The sequence below is a fragment of the Phalacrocorax aristotelis genome, chromosome 2 (assembly GCF_949628215.1).
Source record: "Phalacrocorax aristotelis chromosome 2, bGulAri2.1, whole genome shotgun sequence".
NCBI classification, from domain to species: Eukaryota; Metazoa; Chordata; class Aves; order Suliformes; family Phalacrocoracidae; genus Phalacrocorax; species Phalacrocorax aristotelis.
This window is the reverse complement of record NC_134277.1, coordinates 30,319,469-30,329,825: the sequence shown is the minus strand read 5'-3', so window position 1 is coordinate 30,329,825 and position 10,357 is coordinate 30,319,469. Positions and strand designations below refer to the sequence as shown.

Below are 10,357 nucleotides of genomic sequence, written 5' to 3'. Positions count from 1 at the left end.
ACACCCCCTGTGGATGCAGTCACAGGAAAGAGATTATCTGTAACTGAGCACTGAATCAGCGTAGTTTTCAGGGGGTCATTCCAGTAACTTCTTGTGGTCTTCGGGTCAGGTTCAAGCTTTCCAGTCGGGTGCAAGCTGCGTGGGCCTGTACGCCTGCACCCTGGTTTTTGGCAGACTATATAATTTAAAACAAAATATATTTTAAATATACAGAACAGCTATTTCATTTGCTCTCTGGAACCTAGAGAGTAAGTAGGCACCACGATTTCGTTCCTTTTAAGCATTTGATTCTCAGCTGTTCTGCTTTTGCCATGTCATTCTCTTTCTTGCTTTCTGTTCCTAATAGACACAGAATGACACCACATTTTAAAAAGCCCCATACGTTTTATAAATGTTGGTATTTAAAACCTGAATATTTTCATCCATTTTGGAATGTCTTATTACTCTTACACATCTCTAGTTCTGGCTTTCTCCCATAACTACTGAAGTCTTCCAACTGAAATGTTTTGTTTTCAGTAGGAAGAACTCTTGCTGGTGACAGCTGCTTTAACCTGTTTGCTGCTGGGGATCTGTTACCCGACGTGCGTCCCGCTGTCGCAGCCCATGCTGCTCCAGAATCTCCAAAGAGGTTTGAATCTGTTAACTGTCAGGTAAAAAACCTTAATAATCCACTGTAAACAACCATACAGCTGCCTGGTTCCCTGGGAAATACACACTTTAATAGGTTTTCTGTGCAAGCAATGGATAAGAGTATTTTTATGGTAAGAAATGTCCTGCCCAATGATTCTTTTTATACTCTGTATGGACAAAGTGCTTCCTTCTAAATTTTTTCATGCAGTTTTGCCAATAACAATTTATGACAGCTGAGGAACTGCTATTTTATAAAAATTATATTCAAGGACAGAATTTTCAATACTTGTAAATATATCCACGTTTTGCCAGAAGATGTTTAACTTCAGGAGAGAAAGATTAAGGAAATCCTTGCTTCATTTTATTACTGGTAATTTCACTTTTGCTAAATAGCACATATTTACTCTCTTTGTGTAAAAGCATTATTTATTTTCATTTTCAAATAAAAGCCTTTATTTGAAAGTAAGGATTTACTTCCTTTAAAGTAATTATAATGACTCTTAATGCTACAGCCATATGTACAGCTGTACACTTAATAAAAGTGTAATATTACAAAAGTTCTGTACGTTAGGGCTAATTTTACAAACTTACAAATTTACAATTTTTAATTTTACAAATAGCACTGTAAAAATCCAGGATGCAATTTCTATTAGTTATATAAAGTAATAATCCTAAATTAAATACATAAATGCATGTGAACTAAAAAAAAGTATGTCTTAACAGTAATAAAATATTCTTTGACTTGCTGAGCAGATTATAAACTCTAGAAAACTATTCCTCCCTTAGTAATAGAACCTACAACCACTGTCGCCAAGTTTTTTCTTTTCCAGATCTCTAGCATCTGTATGTAACAGAAATTTTGCTTATATGGTTGCTAGCAGGTTATGCTGCATAACATGTCTTTAAATAAACTTATTCCAGCTGAAATCAGGTGTATTTTTTTAATAAAATAGTAATCTACTTATAATGCTAAGATTACTGTGTACTTTTAAGGAATGTATGGAGACAAACTTTACCAACCCATACTTCTGAGACATAAATGAGAGAAAGTAAAATATTTCTGTACCATATATTTCAGTACTATTTGTTATTAGTCTCTTCTTTTTTATAGCCCTTCTATTTGTTAGTAATCAAGATTTCCAGCAGCTGTTTCCCTTTTACCATAGTTCTCTTAAATGCTACACATATTTTTGTGCAGTTTAAAAAAATTATCGACTATATCTGTAATTTTTTTATTCAAATTTTTTTCTTTGTAAACGTAGCATTTGACTCAATTTCCTGTAATATACTGAAATTCTTACCTTTTTTTTTTCAGAAGTGTTATAATTACAATGTTTACACTTAATGGAAGTTTTTAATCACAAGATGCTAAACTGAAAGATTACTGCCCCCACCCGTCCACCTCAGTCCCCTAAATTCCCTCATTGACCTTAGACAAGGGATGCAGGAATAGAATATGCAGCCACTCCATTTCAGTGTTAAAACCAAATGTAAGTCAAACTTTAAGGAAGAGGTAAATAGACCACTCCAAATGGGTTTTGCAGAGGTGTGCATACATGTGTCCTGTTCTGCTGTTGCCCCCCACTAAGTGCAGAGAAAGGAACAGAAGGACTTACAACTGAGGGAACAGATGTACAAATGGGAACCAAAAGACAAAAAAAAATCACAATCCATGAAAAAATCACAAAAACCCCTGTGGATTTGTTGCGTGTACGCCAGGGTTTACATTTACATTTTCACATTTTTTGGAAGTTTTTAAATACATCTGCTCTTCTAGAATTAATTTTCTCTGCTAAGAATTATGTTTAAAAGTCATTGCCTTTTTACCAAAACTAGTATGTCCTACAGAAAATCCTCTGTTTATACATTGTTCTCATTAATAGAGAAATGCCCTTGATGATGCATGGCAATTCACAATGAATTTAGGTTCCTGATCTGTGACCAGTTGGAACATCTCCAAATCTAGTAGTCTTTCCTTCCTATTTTCCTCCAATTAAAATGTGTAACTTCAAAGTGACTATAATTATGCCCCAGTTGATTTTTTTTAATCAACTGATTCTGTCAAACCTTAAGAGTACAATTCTTCAAATAACCTCAGATTTTATTATAACTTCATATTCCTATTCTTCAGGAGACCAGTCATGATTGTATCTTGTGGCTAAAACTGATATAAAAAAAAGCACACCAAAACTGATGTCTAACAGAGCAGAAGTCTGTGGATATATCACTCATAATAACAGGCAAGGTTTAGGGAAGAAAGGCTTTAGAAACAGGAAGGCCACCAAATATGAAACAAAGCATCTGGAATAGAAGAAAAGTTTCTGAAACCAAAAGCTCAGATGAGCCTGAGGATAGGAACAAGATATGATAGCAATCAAAGAAGGACAAGTGAGAGACAGAAGGCATGAGGTGAGTCTGTACAGGAGAACAAAAGAGGGAAAAATAAATGATAAAGCACCAGAATAACCCAAGGACTTGATTTTCAACAGTGCTGAGTACTACTGCAAATCTAGCCTCTTAGTTCTTAATGGACCGGTTCATCACAAAACCTTGCCAAAATACCTGAAGGATTTATGGATTCACTCATTTAAACAGCAGAAACCTACACAAAAATAACTTTACCCAGAATAAAAGAAGCAACTAGTCTAACTAAAGCATCATAAATTTGTCAGGCATGAACACAAAGACAACAAACTTTAAGAGGAAATAAATGTGTGTACTTTCAGCTTGAGTAGCTAAGCGTCAGATGAGAGTGGTAAAATCCTCTACGTTTTTCTAGCATTCACTTTCTTTAAGGGAATGGATAGATTCTTGATGAGTAATAGAAAATTGTTGGTCTTCTAGTATGGCCAATATATTGACAGCATTACTATAAACACATACAATTTATAGCATAGTTGAAGCACACAAACATGGCAGCTAAGTAGGTCTTTGGAGGAACCACAGACCCTCCATCAATCCACCATGATGTGGCTTGAGTTCACACTCAGAATTTCACCAAGCCCAGCAACTGAGAGACTGCATTTTTAGCGATGCTTGCACTGGTGTACTTCAAGAATATTAACTCACGGTTTCTAAAATGATAGTGAAAAAATCTGTTTTCTGCTTGTTTTCACACTTCAATTTTTTTTGTCTATAAAATTCATTAACATACAAAAAAGTCCAAGTAATGTAAATAATAAGACATGTATATGAACAGTGAACAAGCTGAGCCATGCAGGCCTAGAAATAAAAGCTGATATACACAATGGTTAAAATTTGTGAAAGCTATGCATGACAAATGTTGCAAATTGATCAGGTACTGTGCCTCTGTTTAAATTAATAAAAGCACAAGAAGCCAGCAGAAGTATAAATCACTGGAAAAAAATATACTGAGAAGCACATAAGAACCACGATGTATTTCCTAAAAATAGGTGCCCAAGACATGCCTAGCAGAAATAACATATCCCTGATGGCCTTCCTTTAGTAGTATAGAAACAGGCTACTCAAAAGTCTCTGAATTTCTGCTAATTAGCCTTAGGTCCGCTGTGCAGAAGAAAGGAAGCTGTTTCAATCTGAGGCAAGTTTCACCGAGCAGCCCCACATGGTTACTAGCTATCCATCTACCCTTTGGTTTCTCCCTGGTTATCCTGCAGCTGCTTCGGCAACTAGTTGTGATCCAAATATATAGTGAAAAGTTCAATTATGGTACCAGAGCGTGAGTAGTGTAACCTTCCAGGTTACCCTTGAAGGCTTCAGGTATTTCTCCCTTACAAGAAATAGTGGTGATGATATTTTCAATACTTTTAACTGCACAGACAAAAATCCTCTTTTAATTTGGAAAAACTGGAAAAATACTGTCCCCACCACATAATATATACTGGCATGGTTAACAGAATCTTGGAACATTGCAACTATGCTCCTTTGTTCATCAATCCTGAAACAAATGAGTGAGACAACAGGATTGTATTGCTCCAAAGAAAACACATTATAATTTTTGTGGTGTCATCCAATGACTTGGCAAATGTATCTGTACAAGTTACTGAATATGACCAACTGCCATCATCTTTGTCTTGTCCATGGTTATCTGTTAGCCAGAATAAACCGGCTTTGGCAAACTAAAAATCGCTGGATTATGGAATGATAAGCAAGGAATCCGAGGCAATTCTTGAAAATATGCAGAAGACAGTTTGTGGAAGTGCTAAGTTATTTCGTTATTTTTTATTTCAAGATTTTACTTTGATATACATCCACACAAACCATTTGCATTCATGTAAAGTTATTCTGCTTCTAACGTAGGAAAGGAACTCTTCCTTGTCTTAGGTTAGCAGCGTGCTGCAATTCCCGCCACCTAAAAGTCAACTTCTTAATGACTTGGTGCAAACTTAGCTTTTGGGTTACTTTTTGTAAAAGAAATGTGACTAGTGATCCTACGCAAAGATAGTCACTGTGTTCCTAATTCTGTATAAAATAAGATCTACAGCAATGGAGACCAAACTAGGAAGGCACTTGGATGTGCTTAGTTATAAAGTAGCTCCGTTGGCTCATTTATAATTACCTAACAAGAAAAATAATTAAATCCAATGCAGCCTTGGCCAAAATGTGTAACGCTTCACTGTAAAACTCTCTGCCGAAGATAATTCTTCCACTGTGTAGCACTTGTACGTTAAATCTGAATATCAAAGGTCTCTCTCAGCGCTACGTATGCACCCAGTTGTCGCCACCCTAACTGTAGCTTAGCAGTTTTATGAGGAAATTCACTCTTGTACCTTTTTCAAGATAATGACTCTCTCGCCCCGCCGTCAAACCACCCCCCTCGGCTTTGACCCGGGGTGGCGGTACAGACAGACCTATGCTGCGAGGTTTGCCTCGCCGAGAGGGCGGGCGCGGGGGCACCTCCGGGCACCCACAGGCCGCCGGGCGCCTCCACAGCAGTCCCGATACCGCCGAAGGGAGGGCAGCGGCGGCCCGAAGGCGGCGTGAGAGGAATGCGCCGAGGCGGGCGGCCCTCAGGAGCCCGCCATGGGCGGCCCCGCGCGCCCTGCCCGCGCCAGCCGACCGCCCTCAGCGCAGGCGCTGCCCACACCGCCCTCCGCGGCGGGGCGGGGTTGGCGCCTGCCCGGCACCCCGCCGCCGAGCGGGCCCGGGGTGTCCCGGCGGGTGCCTGCGCCCGAGCCGCGCTGCCAGCCTGCCCGGCCGGGGGCCGCGCTAAGGCGGGAGGCGCGACGCCCGGGGCGCTCGGCGGTGTCGGCGGGGGGAGCCGCGGCGTGGGCGCCGGCCGGGGGCGCCGCGGCGGAGGGCGAACAGGCAAACGCCGGAGCTGCTACATCCGGGCTGCGGCGGTGGGCACCTGCCGCGGCGGGGGCCTCGGGTGACATTGGGCCTCGGCGGCTGGAGGGGGAGGACGGGCGCCGAGCCTGGTACGGAGTGAGCCCTTCGCCTGCGCCCGCCGCCACCATGTTCCGCGTTATGGTCAGCCACGCCAGGAAGCACCCCAGCGTGAGTACCCGCGGCGCTGCCCCGGCGGCGCCTCGGCCCCGCGGGCCGCGCCTGCCCCGACCCACCGTCCGTGCCCCGGCCCGACGGGCGCTGCCCCCGGCCGCCCCCCTCCGCGCTCCTCTGTTGCTTTCCCCTCGGGACGCCTGGTCCCTCAGGTGGGCCGGGGCTGCCGGCGTGTGGGCAGCTCGGGGCTGATCGCTGAGACGCGGCCAGGTCCCCTTTTTCCTACATGTAAACATATACATATATGTTTATAATTTCTTGGTGTACGTAGGCCTTTCTTGTGCTGCAGCAGCAACGCTCAGGGTGGCTTTTTCATTATTCTCGCTCATCCCTTCCCCTGCACCCCCCCGCTCCCATTTTCTTCACGGTCGGGGGTGCCGATGGTCGGGGCTGTTTTGGGCAGCGGAGGGACGGATGTCCGTTCCTCAGAAACGTGCTGTTACGGGACGTTTGGTCGTTCTGCATGTAGCAGTATTTTTTTCCACATCTGCCTCTCTGTAGCTGCTGGTTCCTCTCTGCCCCTGGGGATGTCCTGCACGCAGGGACCTTATGTCAGCGTTTTAGAGGGCCATGCATGCTCAAAGTGTGCCAGGTTGTTCTTTGGTCTGTCATTGCTGTAGCCAGAAACACTTTGTAATAATACTATTTTGTTATATTGTGGTGTGACATTTAATTTGTTTGTTTTAGTTGATCCCTCTGTTTTTGATCATTGGATCCGGAGGCGTTGGCGCAGCCCTGTATCTCATGCGTCTGGCAGTGTTCAACCCTGATGTCTGGTATGTATACAGTCATTCACAGTGCCCAGTCCTCTTGCTGCATATATTAAAGTAAACTGCACTGCCTTGGTCTTTGTGTTTTTGGAGGCCTTAATGTCTTGCCCCAGTATTACTGGCACTAAGTGTGCAGAGGTTTCCTTGATCTGGGGATTTTGTTGTTTACCGTATGCTATTTAGAGACAGCTGACAAAGGATTGTGTCTTTTTCTGTGGAAACTTATTTGGATGGGTGAGTCTCCATGGCCTAATAAACACAGTACACGTATGAATTTTATTGATTTTGGAGGTAGTGTGATTCTCTTAATGTGTTCTCATATCTTGCATTCTTCTCAATAGCTGGGACAAGAAAAATAATCCGGAACCCTGGAACAAAATGTCTCCCAGTGACCAGTACAAGGTAAAATGAAAAATGCAGGTTTTTAGGAAATGTAACATCAAAGATGTAGCCTACTGCTTTACAATGTTTGAGTATATTGGAAAGTAGCTGCATGAGTGGTGCATTTCCTCTGCTGTGTAACATTTGTCTCTAGAACTCAGAGCAGAGCACTGAGTTTGAGATTTAAAACTTTCCCAGAGTTGGTTGATAATGGGGTGAAAGGAGTCTATACGGAAGCAGTCATGTATCTTGCACTGTAAGAAGAAGAGGAATTATATGCAATTATTGCATATATATGCAATATATAATTATACATATTAGCTCATAATACTTAGAAATAAACTACAGAGAGGACAAAGCCTCATAAGTTATGAACTAAAGCTTTCTAAGCTCTAAACTATTAGCCTTTACTCACGAGAAGCAAAGCAGGAAAATATTAGTGTTTAACATAAGCGCTTAGTTCTACGGCTGATTGAAAACAAAGCAGTTGTCTGTAAGTAAGTGGATGCAATAGAAATGTTCTTTAATATTCAAGTTATTTCATTGAACTAATGAAAAAGCACGCAAAGATGCATAAAACATTTGGTAGTTTACAGAAATCATGTTTTTGTCATGTTACTGAAGTGGTTGATTCTTGTTAAGAATATTTAAAGATTATCTTCAAGCTACTAAAAAGGCAAACCGACAATGTTTTCAAAGGTAATGTCAGTTCAGTACCATATCTTACTATTCCAGTCATTGAAATAAGGGGGGGGTGGGGCGGGACCAAAACACCCATCCCAAACCCCAGACCACTCTCCAAAATAAAATATGTTGCAATTCCCTTAAAGGTCCAGGAAGAACGTAATACTTTGTTTTCATTGCTGCTTCTGGAATGTTGCGGTTCCTTAAATATCCAAAAGAGGCAATTTCAACATAGTGCGCAGCACAAATTCTTTTAAAGACTGCATGCCTTGTGTAGCATTCCCCTTCTGTCTTAGCCTGCAAACGCACCCTCAGGGTTTGCCATATTTGGGTGTGTGTATCGTTGGGGATTTTTTTTTCTAAATGTGCACTGTGGGAAATGGAAAGGCAGATACTCCAAACTGAGGATGACTGTTCAGCAAAAAACTCTGATATAACAAGTTGTAGGATTTGATGAAATCATTTTTCTTCTTTAAACTTCTTTGTCATATCAACTTCCTCAGTCTTCCCAAAGAAAATATTTGAAGACCTGGTCATTACTGTAGGAGTTGCACAGAAAGCTGTAATTTGAATGTGCTGTAGGCTGTTTTGTTTTGTCTGAGGAAGTTAAAAGAAAAATGATTAAAGTTGGGCATAACTAGAAGTAATCAAGCTAATAGATTATTTTTTTTTTTAAAGAAAAACTGTAGCATCACATGCTTGATATCAAGTCAGACTGGGATGCCAAAATATGCTTTTAGTCTGTAAATTCGTTGCCCTCAGTGACTTTGGGCTGTTTTGAATTGCTTGTAATGGGATCCGACTTCTTTAATATAAACTGAGAGTGTGAAAGTATCTGTTCTCCTTGTCATACCTGGCAGTTCTAGATGCAGCTACTTAAACCAAACTTGGCTTTTGCAGCACTGCTCTAAACATTGCCTTGTGATGCTGTTTACATACACACGCTTTGTGCCTTGTGGCAAGCTAGGCAAACAGAAGCACATGGATTTTGGACAAAAAAGATAAACTCAGCAGTACTGTAAGAACTTCGTGTGAATGGACTTTTAATTCTGGCAATTAAAGAAGAGATTCTCTGGTTGTAGACATGAGCACCAAGCACCGCCTAGTTTTAAATGCAGAACTTCTTATACTGTATGCAGAATGAAGATAACATTGAAAAGTTACTGCTTTTCAAAGTTTTATTTATTTATTATTGTCTAGTGTACAGTCTCAAACTATGATTTCGGTTTCCTGACATGAGTTCAAATGTTGCATTTATTTTTTTTTTAGTAAATACTGTGCAGAACAGATAGTTGAGCTTCTTACTCATTTTTTCCCCCTCTCTTTCCTAGTTCTACTCGGTTAATGTAGACTACAGCAGACTGAAAAAGGACCGTCCTGACTTCTGAACAACACACTCATCTCATAAGCTGCACAGAAAGGTCTTCCAGAAGCCGTCCGCACAATTGTCATGCTTAATCATCCAGGAAATGGTCAAACTTGCCTCACGCTGCACTTGGTCATGTGTTTGAAAGTGTTTTGATGAGGCTTAATAAAGGTCTGAAACTTGGAGTGTCTACTCTTTACTTTTACAAAATGAGAATATCCTCCTGTTAACAGTTTTTTGTATGGTCAGTCGAATAGTAAGCAAAAACCAATTCATGTTTGCTCAGCAAGAAAGCAGAGTTGTCCTGATAGGCTTTCTACTCAGTCTGTTGACTTTAGAGAAATAATAGCGTGTTCATGCAGGATAGCAAACTGCAAGAAGTTGAAAGCACATATTTATGTGTGTGTATATAGATTTTAATATTTTTTTAAATTGCACCTGAATTTTTCTGCCTGCCTCTTCAAGAAGATTTGGTACCAGACAAGTCAGTGCTAACAAGCCATTGTCCAGCAGGGAGGCACATCTGGCAGAGGCCAAACTCTGCAAAAGGTTTCGTTGCTTTTTTTTTTTTTTTCTCTTTCATTTTGTCATAAGCAGTTTGTTAATAAACAAGAAGACAATCTTAAATATTTAAAAATTTAAATCCAAGGAACATATTCAAGATTCCCTGCAGATCATGCTTTTAAAGAAGGGAAGCACACAGCAGAACAGGGTACAGGATTCGAGGAAATAATTCGATTTTCATGTAAGAACAAGAACATGTTCCTGCAAGGGCAAGTTCTCATACTTCATTACTTGGCTGAGCCTTGATACGGGAAGACAAAATATCTTTGCACGTCTGTAACTTAGTGTAGGTTCTTTGTCCTTTTCTGTGACCATCTAGTATTTCCCTGGTTAAGAGATACAGTTCTGGACTGTCTGACAGAGTACAGCTGTTCCTTTCTTAATACATTAATACACTTAGTGACCTCTGAGAATGTAGCTAACCGTAGCTGCTCTTACAAATCATAGGGATGGATTCAAAGAAACAGCAGCAAGAACTTTT

General features: G+C 40.9%; 1 protein-coding gene across 1 annotated transcript; it reads left to right on the top strand.

The window, feature by feature from the left end:
• The first annotated feature begins 5,930 nt into the window (after window positions 1–5,930).
• On the top strand, window positions 5,931–9,495 carry COXFA4 (cytochrome c oxidase associated subunit FA4). Its single transcript, XM_075082922.1, has 4 exons — window positions 5,931–6,108; window positions 6,799–6,887; window positions 7,223–7,283; window positions 9,278–9,495. The coding sequence occupies exons 1-4, from the start codon at window positions 6,067–6,069 to the stop codon at window positions 9,332–9,334; spliced, it is 249 nt and encodes an 82-aa protein (XP_074939023.1). The 5' UTR covers window positions 5,931–6,066; the 3' UTR covers window positions 9,335–9,495.
• Window positions 9,496–10,357: the final 862 nt, after the last annotated feature.